At 52.0% G+C, this 13,900-nt stretch overlaps 5 protein-coding genes across 5 annotated transcripts; 2 read left to right on the top strand and 3 right to left on the bottom strand.

The window, feature by feature from the left end:
* Nucleotides 1-1,461: 1,461 nt before the first annotated feature.
* On the bottom strand, nucleotides 1,462-2,230 carry GLOTRDRAFT_47746 (uncharacterized protein; the record flags this gene model as incomplete). Its single annotated transcript, XM_007870996.1, has 5 exons — nucleotides 1,462-1,752; nucleotides 1,811-1,839; nucleotides 1,900-1,972; nucleotides 2,032-2,114; nucleotides 2,170-2,230. Coding segments are annotated over 5 exons (537 nt in total), but the record flags the coding sequence as incomplete, so codon positions are not given.
* Nucleotides 2,231-3,888: 1,658 nt separating this feature from the next.
* GLOTRDRAFT_80540 (alcohol oxidase) lies at nucleotides 3,889-6,771 on the top strand. The gene is made up of 14 exons (XM_007871262.1): nucleotides 3,889-4,124; nucleotides 4,190-4,272; nucleotides 4,330-4,454; nucleotides 4,509-4,616; nucleotides 4,678-4,768; nucleotides 4,857-4,954; nucleotides 5,017-5,163; nucleotides 5,225-5,336; nucleotides 5,386-5,499; nucleotides 5,549-5,651; nucleotides 5,709-5,933; nucleotides 5,991-6,423; nucleotides 6,479-6,550; nucleotides 6,599-6,771. The coding sequence occupies exons 1-14, from the start codon at nucleotides 4,033-4,035 to the stop codon at nucleotides 6,629-6,631; spliced, it is 1,836 nt and encodes a 611-aa protein (XP_007869453.1). The 5' UTR covers nucleotides 3,889-4,032; the 3' UTR covers nucleotides 6,632-6,771.
* A 344-nt stretch (nucleotides 6,772-7,115) lies between these two features.
* On the bottom strand, nucleotides 7,116-8,740 carry GLOTRDRAFT_112236 (uncharacterized protein). The gene is made up of 7 exons (XM_007871261.1): nucleotides 8,523-8,740; nucleotides 8,097-8,334; nucleotides 7,845-8,038; nucleotides 7,625-7,788; nucleotides 7,487-7,566; nucleotides 7,305-7,398; nucleotides 7,116-7,246 (listed from the first exon to the last, which is right to left on the bottom strand). The coding sequence occupies exons 1-7, from the start codon at nucleotides 8,650-8,652 to the stop codon at nucleotides 7,190-7,192; spliced, it is 957 nt and encodes a 318-aa protein (XP_007869452.1). The 5' UTR covers nucleotides 8,653-8,740; the 3' UTR covers nucleotides 7,116-7,189.
* A 797-nt stretch (nucleotides 8,741-9,537) lies between these two features.
* GLOTRDRAFT_47310 (FMN-linked oxidoreductase) lies at nucleotides 9,538-10,644 on the bottom strand (the record flags this gene model as incomplete). Its single annotated transcript, XM_007870976.1, has 4 exons — nucleotides 9,538-9,697; nucleotides 9,765-10,104; nucleotides 10,191-10,286; nucleotides 10,356-10,644. 4 exons carry the CDS (start codon nucleotides 10,642-10,644, stop codon nucleotides 9,538-9,540), a joined length of 885 nt encoding a protein of 294 aa, XP_007869167.1.
* A 1,160-nt stretch (nucleotides 10,645-11,804) lies between these two features.
* Nucleotides 11,805-13,490, top strand: GLOTRDRAFT_132402 (uncharacterized protein; the record flags this gene model as incomplete). The annotated part of the gene is made up of 10 exons (XM_007871260.1): nucleotides 11,805-11,825; nucleotides 11,887-11,907; nucleotides 11,964-11,982; nucleotides 12,047-12,377; nucleotides 12,432-12,580; nucleotides 12,639-12,818; nucleotides 12,871-12,958; nucleotides 13,005-13,080; nucleotides 13,143-13,175; nucleotides 13,230-13,490. 10 exons carry the CDS (start codon nucleotides 11,805-11,807, stop codon nucleotides 13,488-13,490), a joined length of 1,179 nt encoding a protein of 392 aa, XP_007869451.1.
* Between the last annotated feature and the right edge of the window lie 410 nt (nucleotides 13,491-13,900).

The raw sequence follows: 13,900 nt of genomic DNA, 5'->3' as shown, positions 1-13,900 counted from the left end.
CACTTTCCCCCACCGGAATTCTTGTTGGAGTCTTTGAGGCACAGGATACTTCGCCGATGTACCTTCCAAGTCGGGATGGTTGTTAGAGAGCCACCTCAATCCTGACATGCCACCACTCCTACAATTTCATGATGAGTGTATATGAGCTATGAACCAGACTACATGGTTTGTCTAGATCTTAAACAACAAAGCAGAGTTGTCACTTGTACCATAGGCAGACCTTGGTAATATATAGTATTGCACAATTCATACAAAGGAGAAGGGTGCTAATTACACATATACTGTACCAGACTATGTGTATAGGCTCTTTCCATACTCTCAGACCTAATAGAAGTGTACTGAGAGAGCACATAGAAGTCAACAAGCATTAGCACAGGAGGAACTCGATATTTAGAGGTGGATGTCACTCCTTTCCATCACGCGGTGCCAGGACCCCGAGTGCAAGCCCGCATTGCTGTGCTCGATTTCCTAAAGTCGACCTGGTTCTGCTCGGCAACGGTACCCGGTACAAAGGTACTGCTGGACATCCTGTTATCCTGTTGGAGACAAGTACGAGTACATGGACGTCCAAGGTACACCGTAGATGGTCTCATGTGTGGACCTTTTGATTTCGAGTTCCTCGAAGTATAACGCCGATTCAGATGGAGTGATGTCCGTATAATCACCGCACAAAGGCGACACCGCACCCGATATTCAAGTATCTAAGAGTCAATCTTCACGCATCTCGTTTCATATGTGACTGATCATCGATGATACTCCATCTAAACGTTGTGCCTTGAGAAGGCTACAGGTCAGGCCAACGGAACAGCCCGCAACGCATGTCAGACAACATGCTTCTCATTCTCGCCAGTTACAATGATGTCTTTCGTAACATTGACTCTAAATCGAACGCACGGCAACAGCACAGACGGCTTCCGTACGTCGTGATCAAGACAGTGTTGTGGACAATTAATCCGTACATCCTAGTAGAATACAGTACACACGCGCAACCCGACCAGGTGACAAGAAGGCTGAAATGATTCATAATAACTCTAACACGGTACACAAGGAACGCCAGTCGTCGCCCACAGCCTATGCTGCATAGTCTGCATTTTTGGGAACCGTAGGCAGGTTCATCTGGCCACGTTTTGCATCCCAACCCAGCTAGCACAATCAATTGGACGTAAGAACTTGTTGCCGTACCTACTTAAGATCGCGCACTCACATCGTTCATGGGGATATGCAAGTTGTCACCGTACGTTTCCTCCGAAATCGACACGGCAATGCCACCAGTCAGGTTGCCGTTCTTGCGTAACTGTGGGTTGTTCCCAAGCTGATGAACCGACGCGCCCCTAACGGTAGCACCGTTCTTGCTCTCAAGAATGGAGAGGGAGTGATCGCCGGTGTTAGGATCATCGAACCTTCCGCCAGTGAATCGTATGCGTGAGTTTAGGGACTAAAAATAGGATTAATGTTTAACGTTTACGATTGGGCAATCACGCTCAGAACACTGACCGCCAATAAACTGTTGGAGTACAGCTTGGACAGAGTAAGGACAGGAGTGAAGTGGTAGTTGTTATCTTTGAACGCGACGTAGACAGCCAGGTCTATGAGCGCAACCACAGTGCAGATCAGTCCAGTCTCGACCGTTACACGGATCAATCTCTGGACGATGTCGTCGGTCCTGCTGAATCCGGTCCTTGACTTGTGCAAGTAGTAGATCATGCTAGCGGCAATGATCAAGTCGCATAGAGCCGTTCCACCGAGCCATACCTATCGTTTAGCACGTCAGACATGCTACGAGGTTACGTTCTACTGAGAATATACTCACCGACGTGACACGGTATGTCCTGTCTTGGACTGCCGAAGCCGGTGCGATACGTCAGTATTGCTTCGGAGTTTGTAGTTATCAATACTCACGCTTCGAGAAGTCATTGAGAATTTTGAGCTCTATAGCCGTGTACCAACTGCACGCGCCTTGGAGTAACGAGAGCTAGAACCACGCATGACTTATCTGAGCCGCTGGAACTGTAGTGCAACTGGGGCACTTACCAGAGTGATGATGGCCGGTAGCCACAGGCTCTGGCTGAGTACTCGGATGCGCCAGGCGTAGAAGATCTGAGCTATCCAGCTGACTGCGGTATAATCCATTTAGAACTACACGCGGTTGATAGGCGGTCCCGCGCTCACCGAAAACGCTTATAAAGGGCACGCTGAACCACAGCATTCCCACTCGGGTGATCACCGCCAAGTCGCCCCAACCACTGGCTAGCGTTTTGAAGGCATCACTGATGATCAGGATAGACTGCACGAGCTCAATGAGGAAGGTCAACAGGACGACTATCTTGACAATCCTCCGATCATTTGGGAACGCAAGGTAGTAGATCCCTGCACGAGAGGTCAGAAAAAAACGTAAATGAAAATACACAGGATAATGGAGACGTACAGACTTGGACAACAAGTGCGCCGAACAAAGCCCAATTGAATAACACGCCCAAGAGCTGAGGAAGAAGCACTTGGGTTCAGCGTGAGAGACACGCCTCGTTGCATTCGTACTTACCAAAGGGCCGAGTCTGGAGTGATTAGATATTCAGCACCAGCCTGACATTGACTTAACCGACCATGACTTACAGTTGGGCAATGGTCGGCGGGACGCCTGGGACCGTCGTGGCTGCTGACATGGTAAGGAGCGTCGGGAGGGTGGGCGTTGCTTAGCGTCGTCGACTCTCTTAAAGTGCAACGCGTAACAGCCGGCGGACGATCTTTGGGAATCTCACCTTCGCAAGCGATGGGACTAGCGCCACCTATGCACCAACCGCCTCTTACCAATAAGAGATCTGGATCAGATGGGGAATCAGAACAAGGGACAGGACCGGAGAATCGGGCGGAGAGACAATCACTGTGTCTTGATGCTGTGATCCTGAGAGCAAGGTGGAGCCGCATGAGAATGGCTGTCATCGAGACGGTCATACGCACGGCCGTCACACTGCAAGGTTGATGCTCTCTCAAGGGGCACTGATTAAACTCATGATTGATCTCCAAGAGTAGAGGACTTTTTCAATTTGAATTTGGAACAGTGGTGTCAAGCTCGTCCTCTCGGAAACAAGTATACCTTTGCTGCAACGCTGTATTCAGAAGGGCGGAACAGACAGAAACCCGATCTTATAGAGGATGCACTTCGTCGAATGGATTTGTGTCCGCTCTCTCAATGCGCAACATCCTTCCATCCGAATGGGTGTCCCTTGAGGCAGAGGGATCACGATAGCGCCAATGTAAGTGGGTGATCTGATCTGAAGTTAACCCCAGAGTTCGAGAGAGTTACAGGTTGTCAGGACCCATCACAATTCCCATCATCGTCGTATTCCGAATGAGCGTGCGACGGACGATAAGCAGACGGCCATCTACTTACATGTACCTCTGCAATTGACTTTAATGGAGGTGCTTTGCCACACTTCACTTGCCGGTAACTCAGGAAGCATTCTCCGGATCTGCATTCATCGGCACCGATCGCTATGGCGCGATACTGTTAAGGTTAGGGCTGTCCAGGACGGCCAGTTGCAAGGCTGCGGTGCTATGTCTGACCACGGGACGCATGCCAGTGGGTGACGTTGAATCCAAGGTAGAATGCGCAATGAACGCCATGGACCGGCAGCTACGAACAAAAACCCCGTTCAGTTTGGCCTCCGAAAACCGTAGTACATATCCGGGCGCCGGCCGGGACCCTGCAGAAGTTTTCGGCGACGGAAGCAAAGAGTGCGAAGTTCTGACAGCCTGAGCTATTGATGGTGGATCGCCGGATGATTAGATCGTATCAGCAACATATACTCAGTTGCTTCGTACTTCTGATGCCATTGTCTGATGTACTGCAAATGCGGGAGAACGAAGACAAGGGGGGCCAGAGCGAATGATCGATGTGCAGACCTCCATCCTCGGCCTTCGCTCTGGCAACCCTGCTGTCAATGGTGTTCGACTGAGTGCCGCGCCTACAACATTTACTCCTAGAAGTCCTTATTTAAACCACGACTGCACAGAGCGTCCGCCAACACTAGCAACATGCCCATCGTAAACGTCGATACATTCACCAAGACCCAGCTCGACTACCTTATCGTTGGAGGAGGTACCTCGGGACTTATTGTCGCCGCTAGGTGAATATTTGCGTCCCTTGTAACTTACAGCTCGGAGGGTCTCTGGTAACTGGATACATCTTTAGACTATCGGAAGATCCCAATGTAAAAGTTGGTGTGGTCGAAGCCGGACCCTACCACGAGCACGATCCCGAAATCAATATACCCGGTAAGCCCGACTCCATCCCTCGGTCGTTTGAAGCCTTTCGTTGACATGGTAATCCAGGCATGAGGGGTTTGGCCTTGGGCAACCCCAAGTTCGACTGGAATTTCTCGACCTTGCCTCAGAAAGAGCTCGACGGTCGCGTCGTTCCCCAGAATCGTGGTAAAGGTCTGGGAGGAACATCTGCCGTCCGTACTTTCGTCGTTTCACCAACAGGATCGACAGTTAATGATACCGTATAGATCAACTTCCTGCTTGCCATTCGTCCTGCGGAAGAAGAGGTGGATGCTTTCGAGAAGCTGGGAAATCCGGGCTGGAACTGGAAGAATCTCCTCGGATATATGAAGAGGGTGATCATATATTCTATCGGTCTGGCGATTACCTTGCCTGACGTATATCTTCCACCCTCAGAGTGAACACTTGCATGAGCCCAGCCATCTCACGCCTGAGAAGGCAGTGGAATACGCTGTAGGTCCTGAACCAGGACTCTACGGACACGATGGTGAGTTCTCAGTCGCACGTGTATAACTGTCCGAGCCTCGCAGCCAACCTTCTAACAATACGATCTTCTGTCCCTATCTTCTGATTAGGCCCCGTCGCGAAGTCGTTCCCCACCCATGTTACGGACCTTCACTCGAAGATGCTGGACGCCCTAGAGAAGCTTGGCGTTCCGCGGAACCCTTCCCAAGTACGTGTCTCATAGCATGCGACCCAGAAACAGGTGGAGCTCAGAGGGACCACCGTTGTCAGGCTGCGGGGAAGCCAGTGGGCGCCTTCTTGACCCCTTCCACTGTCAATCCTTCTACTGCCACCCGCTCGTATGCTGCAAACACGTACTTCGCGCCGAACTCCGGACGAGAGAACCTTCTGGTTCTTACAGAAGCTCAGGTCACGAAGGTGCGTTCTCAGTGGATGTTACAGGGCGATCCTTTCTCATGGGATTCATTGGCTTGGGCAGGTGCATTTGGAGGCGGGTCCCAATGGGATGCAGAAAGCCACTGGTGTTAGCTTTATCAGGGACGGCATCACAACCACCGTCAATGTTAAGAGAGAAATTATTCTCTCGGCCGGTACGTTGCTTCGCTTGTTCCCTTGTGTCTCGCTCATGGCTATGTCCAGGTTCGTTCCAGACGCCTCAAGTCCTTGAGCTGTCCGGGATTGGTAACAAGAGCCGGCTGCAAGCCTTGGGCATCGAGACCAAGATTGACGCTCCTGGGGTTGGCGAGAACCTCCGTAGGTCCTACAAAGTATCTCGTCAATCAGTGCTCACGAGAAACGCTAGAGGACCATGCCATCATCACGACCATTGTCGAAGTTGACCCTAAGATCGAGACTTTAGAGATGCTCGCTGATCCTGAGCACATGGCTGCTCAGCAAAAGCTCTAGTACGTTTCATTCATTTACGCAAGTTCTGGAGTCTGAACAGAATGGTTGCGTCTCAGTGGTACCCAGCAGGGAATTTTGGCCGCCGTCCCCACTTCTCTCGTCGCCTTTGCTTCCGGCAAGGCGCTCGGGTCGGACGCCGACATCCGCAAGTGGGAGTCTCTGGCTAGTGTAGAGAGCACCCCCGAGATCTTCACGGAGACTCCGGCCCCCGTGAAGAAAGGTATCCAGAAACAATACGGTATTATCAGTAAATGGGCCGACCAGGATTGGCCTATAGCCCAGTCAGTCCTATTTATCCGTACATCTTGGATACACGCTGACTCCGGTCTCCCGCTCAGGTTCATCCACTGGAACGGTCACCTCCCCGTGCCCGGCCTTACCCCAGGCCCCGGGCAGCGGTACATCTCCGTTGTCTCGACTTACGCCCACCCCCTCTCTCGGGGCACCGTCCACATCACATCCGCCGACCCCCTCGCGCCGCCCGCCATCCAGCAGAACTACCTCGCCAACCCCGCGGACCTCGACATCCTCACTAAATGCCTGCGACTCACGCTGAAGATGTATGACACGAAGCCCTTGTCGGACTCTGTCGTAAAGAAGGTCTACCCGACCTACTCTGCCGATGTCGACGAGGAGACCGCTCGCAACCACGTAAAGCAATGCTTGGGCGCCTTGTGGCACCCCGTCGGCACTGCTGCCATGTTGCCCAGGGAGGACGGCGGTGTCGTGGATCCCAGCCTCCTTGTGTACGGTACTTCGAACCTCCGGGTGGTACGTGCAACATCCGACGTTGTTATTGGGATGACTCTTGAATATCTCTTCACAGGTCGACTGCTCCGTTATCCCGATCATCGTCTCTGCTAACATCGTCACCCTTGCGTACGCCATTGGCGAGAAGGTTTGTATTTCAGTGCATGTGTTTGGACCCTTCTGACACTTATCTTAGGCTGCGGACATTATCAAGAGCGCCAACAAATAAAGCCGCTCTGGCTCGGCTATTATAGCCTAATGTTGAGATTGTTGAGACTACTCATGATTTTTATTCGGGTATCGGGCGGAGGGAACAAATGGCACGGTGTACCACAAAGTTTAGCGCTTGTTAGAAATGAATAGAGTTCGAAAGTCTTGCTTGTACCTCGCGTGATCTGATCTCGTTTGTGTCGGTATTCAGACCTTCCGAGTGCCTCCGTTGCGTCTTTGGCGTTCCTAGAGCTGGAGCATACTGTTTACTCTTCCTCTACTTCCCCGCCGTGAGCGTCGCCCTGTATCATTGAGCTAGGGGCTCAGTTGGCCGTCTTCGAATGTGTTCGCGAACGGATCTGCTTTGCAAATGAACTGTCAAGTTTCTCCGTTCCTTGCGAAACCTCAGACAATATCAGCATGACGCTCTCACGTCGAATACGGAGAGGCAGCGAAAGCATGCCACGCCCTGCCAGCCGTGCTTCCGAGGGTAACTGTGAGTCTGATGCTGGACCAGTTTCATGCTTATCACATGATAATTGATACATTTCTCCTGCCAAGTTTACAACCTGAGTGATTACAGCGGGTCGATATCAGGGATAGGCCCCACAGGCACAATTCTGGTGGGATTGATCTACGAGCGGTTCAGCAAGGGGCGTAACAGACGAAGCGAAAAGAACGGAAAGGCGTACAATGGGGTGAGACCAATAGTAGTGCGTCTTGATGTGGTTAAAGTTCGTGGTATCCTTGAACTCAGGGTGGTTCCAGTACAGATTCTTCATCCATCTGGGACGTACAGAGTTCAGTCAGTGAAGTCCCGGCGCCCACCCCCAAACACAGAGGAAGACATTTAGGATCAAGGCAGTGTACTCACTTATTTATGGCCGGGTATCCTCCTCGTATAGTACGAATATTACATTTAAAATGCCCGACGTACACGGGGTCGAATCTAATCTAAGGGGGCCACATCTGAGTGAATATTTCGTGATCGCCCCGGTGAAATGCAACTTACGATGGTCACGAATAACCTTATGTCCGCCTCCGTGAGGACGTCGCCAATAAGGTACTGCTTTCCCTCCAGCATCTTCTCTAGCCTGTCAAGCGATTCGAACAGAGGGAATAGAGCTTTCTCGTACGCCTCCTGCGTCCGTGCGAAACCTGTCTTGTACACACCGTCTAATGAAGATGTCCGTAAATTCGGGTAGCATCACAAAAGCTTCCCAACGGCTTACTGTTGACAGTGTCGTACACCCAAGCATTGACTTCGTCGATCTGCAACCGCAGCTTTTCGGGATAGATGTCGATAGCGGCTTTATCGGCAGGCAAGAATTCATTGAAGGCCGTGTTGAAGATACGAATGATCTCTGAAGACTCGTTGTTTACGATAGTCTCGTGCTTCTTGTCCCAGAGGACAGGCACCGTGAACCTACAGGAATGTGTCAGCTATGCATCATCCAGCAGTTGATCCAGATCACAGTACCGACCTTCCACCATACTCAGGTTCCGCGCGGAAGTACAGGTCCTTGACATGATCGGAATTATATAGAGGATCGACGTCTGCGTCTGGGAATTTGTGGGCGTTGGCGAAAGGCCAGCCGTGTTCGCCCATGCGCGGGGACACCACAGTTACACCGATCAGGTTCTCTAGCCCTTTCAGTTTCCTGACAATTAAGGCCCTGGTCGCCCAAGGGCACGCGTAGGAAACATAGAGATGATACCGATCTAACGGCTCATGTCAGCTGGAGCGTGTTTCTGGTAGTTGCCTGCCCGAGACTCTGCAATTCGCTCGCTCACTCGACTCCCTTCCTTGATTTGAGGGTGCCCGTCAAGAGAACGGGTATACCATCTCTCCCCGCCGAGAGGGCAAGGCGGATGAAAGAGTCAAACACTGCATTGTATACGATGCTTACCTTTCTCTGGCTCGAACTTTCCTCCCTTCTGTATCTGGTTTCTAAATGAAGAGTCAAGTCTCTTGAACGAACCATCCGCCTCGAACTTCAGCCTCGTGATATCCGACTGCTCTTCAGCGTTTCTGCTCATGGTCCAACGAAATTGCCTTGGCGGTGGAATACGACGCAGCTGCGACTGACGGAAGACGGCGGCGGTAGTGGTACGCCTTAATAGAGAGTACATTCATGGCTGCTTCCTCATCAGCAGCGTCATGCTGATCGCGCAAGTCGTCGATGACCATCGTAAGCCTGCAGTAAACACGTGGGCCACGTAATATGCGTTACGAGAGATTATGTGTGTGGCACTCTCAACGGACAACACGTTACGCAACTACACCAGACCACCCAAAAGCTTACAATCGTCCGGGAGGGATGATAGAGTAAATGCAAGTCAAGACTACTGAGGCGGAAGAAGAGGTGATTCGCTGTCCACCCATACGAGTGGCGAGTCGTGAGTTTGCGCCTAATTGGGTAGCCACCGGTACCGTCTTTGATATGCCAGGAAGGACTTCCAGCCTGATTTCACAAGGGCATTCAAGGTCCAGGATATATCTCTTGATAGGGGCATACCCGATGCCCGGACGCGCCACCTACATGGGTGCGGGCCCCTACCCTGCAGTGCGACCGTCGCGCATGAAGCAGTCGCGGGGTGGTGATCCGCTCATAAGGCAAGAAGCCACAGATCGACGAGAAGCAACTAGGAGTGGGTATCGCACGTTTATCTTCATATTCAGCCATCGAGGGTGACTTCCACGGACGATCCAACCCCCTCCTCAATTTCATCATCCTCGTCGTCGTCTGGCTGCTCGTTGTCATCCAGGAGTGATAGGCCCCTCCATCTCTGAACCTTGCGTCTCAGAAGGCGATCGATCTCGTCGATAGAGGCTGAACGTGAAAGGTAACCACGGAACTTCTGATACCAGGGGCTACGAGAGCTATATTGATGCAGAGACAGGGCATGAGCAACGTAGGGGCATCAAACAAGGGTGCGTACGTACCACTGGAACTCGACCAAGTGTTTGACGTGCGCCTGTATTTGGTCCAGTGTGACTGTTTCGGGGTGCTGGCGACATAAATCAATATATTCCAGCGAAATTAGGATAGGATCCGGAATTCTGCCTGTCTTGTCAAACAAACTGGAAATCACTCAATTGCGGACACCGTTTCGACGAGGCTCGAGAAGGAAGTGTTCCTCTGACTTACCACGGATTCCTCAGTAGTGTCTCACCGACCATCACGCCATCGGCCCCCGTCTGTTCCAGGTTTCTTGGGATGTCTTCCCAATATCGTACGTTCCCGTTACTAATTACGGGGATACTGACGCCTGGTACCGCTTCACTGCCCGTCTTCAGCTTTGCTACTTCGTCTAAGAATGCTGCGCCCTGACGACGCCGTCGCACGCTCACATGCCGTGCATGGAGGGTGATCCAAGAGGCACCTGCCGCCTCCAGGAGATGAGCGAACTGGAGTGTCTGGGAGGAGGGAGAGCATAGACGGATCTTCGCAGAGACTGGGACCGTCAGAGATTGAGACAAGGACGAGACTATATGGGCCATTTGACGGCCGTTCATAAGATCGTATTGTTTGTTCAGCCTTGTGTACATGTAGCGATATAGGCTATTGACTCACCGATGCTTGCTACTAATGGCCAATCTTTCTGTCCAAGGAGGTAGGCCCCGTAATGACCGTCCTTTGCATGGGATTGCGGGCAGCCCAAATTCAGGTCTGCATCAAGCAGAATAAAGCTTCAGGTCACCGATAAGCCGCTGCTCGCTTATTGCCCCTTGAACCTACCTACACCATTGCATTCACCCACAACCTTCTTAGCACCATTCACCACGACGTCTGGATCATTACCGCATAGCTGCACGACTACCGGTTGTTGGAGCTGCTGCGATATCGCAAGATCGCGCAGGTGGAAGGCGAGGTACTCGGGGTCGTCGAGCAGACGGTTCGGGTGCAACATTTGGGTGTAGGTCAGCGTTGCTCCGTATTTGGTGGTTAGTAAACGAAACGGTAGATCAGACTGGTTGACCATCGGGGCTGCGATGAGACTCAGGTCGGGCAAGTCGTGGTCGTCCATGGTAAAGATGCGAATTGCATCGCGCTTGTGGCTTCAAGTTCAAGTTGACCTTGGACGCGAACCGCCGTCATCGCTTGTCACATCTCTGACTCTTGACCAAGCATATCTTCTGGTGTCTGGAAGGTTTGAAACTTGGGACGAAGAACCAAGGGCGCTCCAACGTACTGCTGGTTATATCCGTGAACGCACTCTGCGCCGCCGAACTCCTTTTCCAGAGCGAAGTTGAGAACTTTATTGATGGACTTCTGGCTGAACTCTGGTGGAGGAGCCCGCCGGCGCACACGACCACATTGGCGATCCTTGGGACGGCGTAACTTATTCCCCTGAATTTCGATAGCAAAAGCTTGATTAGCTGCGAAATCACCTCAGGTTCGCACTCGAGGGTAACGGTTGCAAATCTCGAACTGGGGATATATGCATCTGATGATCTTCAGCCGCGAGTGCATACCCCGCATCCGGAGCTCGCAGTATTCCGCCGAGGCTCACTCAGCAATCACTCCGCAGTGGGCTAGCGCACAAAACACTCTCGCTGTTGGCAATGGCATTGATTGCCATAGGCATATGGCTGGCCATCGCATATGCCCTTGCACTTTGGCTTTCCGCTGATGTCGAAGCTACACTCGATGACGGTTCGTTGTCTACGGAATCCGCTTTCCATGCCCGATGGTCAGAGCCATGTCAATGATGGAGTCCGTCGTTTTAAGCCGGTGTGGCGGCTGATGATACAGCATCCGTTCGGACGCCGATAGACGTCACCATGAAAGGCTGATTCTGTCCATAGCTGCTACATGTCCCGCTGCAGTAGACTCAGCCCGTATCCATACATATCGGCGGACACCGAACTTATGGGTATGCCACTGTCGAGTGAAGTAGTTTACTTGACCATGGCGTCCGATCAATAACTCGTCCTACTAGAGGGTCCCTGAAAGCATCAGTCACACCAGTCACTTCCCCGCACCAGTGTCAAACTTTGGCCCAGATTAACCCCATTACAATGGGTACTCTATTGGTAGGCGCCGCCGACTAGAGTTTATCCTCGTCCATCATGTTGAGTGATGAACCGCAGTGCCCGTTCGGGCCCACAAAGCCTGCAGTACGGCGGACTCAGCTGTTGATTGTCGACATCGCTCACGATTTCCCGCCGGGCAGCAGCAGACACCATGGCACTTAGTTTGCTGCGAGTGAGTAGTGTTCTGTCCGCACTGGCAGCAATGTGCTTATCTCATTCCGGGAATACCATAGGACAATATTATCGGGCTTTGGGTGCGTGGTACCACCATTCGTCTAAAGCACCCAGCTAACACTGCAACCCTCCTCAGGTTGTGACTCTACTTTATGGTAGGCGCACCATGTAGTAAAGGACATAGTGCAAGACTAGAACGAAGACATTTTGTGTTTGCAGGCGTCCATCTCGTGGTGTTCACTGGATCGATCTGTGTCATCCTTTCGCGATGGCGCCAGTCAGCGTTCAGCAAAGGACTCCTCATAGTCACCGCTCTGTTGTTCCTGTGTGCAACAGCGCAAATGATCTGTACTTTGCTGGTGGCTGTCTTTGCTAGGGATCTCACAGGGCCACTTCCTATCCGAGTGCAAACATATCTCAAACTCCCGGACGGCAAGCCCACGCTTTCGTCAACCCTGACAGCGGATGCTGTGGCTGCGACGATGCTGGACCGGAAGAACTTCAATAACTTGCTGGTCTGCGTAGAATATGCGGTGACGATTGCAAATGTGTATGCTGTCCCCCACTAGGTCTGAGATGCATATCATGCTGAGCACGTTGGCAGCCTTGTAACAGATGGACTTCTGGCAAGCTCTCTTGCACCTTTCACTTGGCTACCGCTGACGATGAGCAAGATCTGGCGCTGCTATATGGTTTGGGGTAGGCATCGGTGGATTGTCGTCCTTCCCATCCTCCTGCTACTAGTAGGTTCAGGTACGATTGCTCCTCGAGCCAGACGACGTGCAGCCAATGTTAACATCGTCTCACTTAGGTGTCGGATTGGACGTCGTGGTCGTGGCCGCGAAGATGTACTTGATCCGAATGCGCGCACCGCTGGCCGCACCTGTTCCTCTTCCGGGATGGAATGACCTAGCGAAACAAGTGTGGCCTCTAGCAGGGGCAAGTTATACGATATACTTCGTCAATAACCTCCTCATCACAGGCTTGATAGGTGACGCACTTCGTTACTTTGCCATGACGTTGTACTCACGCGTGCGTGTCAGCGTACCGCATCTGGTCCTCGGCTCGCCATATAAGTAAACATTTCCGGCAAGGGCACGGGAGGAAGTATTTCTTCATCATGCACCTCTTGTAAGTTATGAACGTACGTGCAGCGTCTACGGCTAACATGTCCTAGAATTGAGTCTGGGTCCCTTTACGCTGCCGCGCTGTTTGTCCTGGCTATACTATGTTGGATCGAAAACCCATATTTTGTATGTCTTTGTATGGTAAGCATCGGATAACCACCGACTTATCGCGCCACGATATATGACAGGGATACGTCGAAGATCTAGCAAATGGCTTGGCCGTAAGAAGCCACGTAGTCCTGTCAGTGCATCTAACTAACGAATAGCTACATCAGGGAATCATCCCGACCTTGGTCATCGTGCTGGTGGGTTTGAATCGCGACAGCGCCCCGGGAACCAGGAACACGGAATTTCACGACAACACTGGTGTCCTACCTCCTCTCGAGTTTAGTCACCCTGATCAAGCAGGCGATCCCGGCCTGCACATCAATCTTGGTAGAATGGCCAGTTCTAAGGGAGATGCCCCCGATATCGGATGCTCAGATACTACAGCCACGGTCTATTCGAGGAACACAGGGAAGTCAGACATCATCTGACCAGGCTGACCTTGCGGCCCTTTTATCTTGGTGTGTAATAGGCAGCTCATTGCAGCCCACGGTGTCGGTAATACACTTGTAACTGGCGTTGCGTATAGGACATTCGACGTCTTGTCGAGCTGTGGAACGTGCACATTGAACAGCGGAGGATACTCCATGCAGCCCATCCGCCTGCCCACAATCGAGTTTCGAGCACACCGACGTTCGCAGATTGCAATATCGGACCGTCTTTGAGTACCTGAAAGGGTGGAGAGCACGTCAACCGCAGGAAGGCCATGGGAGAGAGCTAGGAATGCAGTTTCCGAGCGTGGGGTCACGTTGGCTTCATTGCGTGGTGATGTCACGAGTCGTTTCTTTTGGAAGGGGGGGAGCCAAGCACTAACTTCTAATGGTCGAGATATTCACTAGTG

The sequence above is a fragment of the Gloeophyllum trabeum genome (assembly GCF_000344685.1).
Source record: "Gloeophyllum trabeum ATCC 11539 unplaced genomic scaffold GLOTRscaffold_00013, whole genome shotgun sequence".
Lineage (NCBI taxonomy): Eukaryota > Fungi > Basidiomycota > Agaricomycetes > Gloeophyllales > Gloeophyllaceae > Gloeophyllum > Gloeophyllum trabeum.
This window is presented reverse-complemented; position numbering and strand designations above follow the sequence as displayed.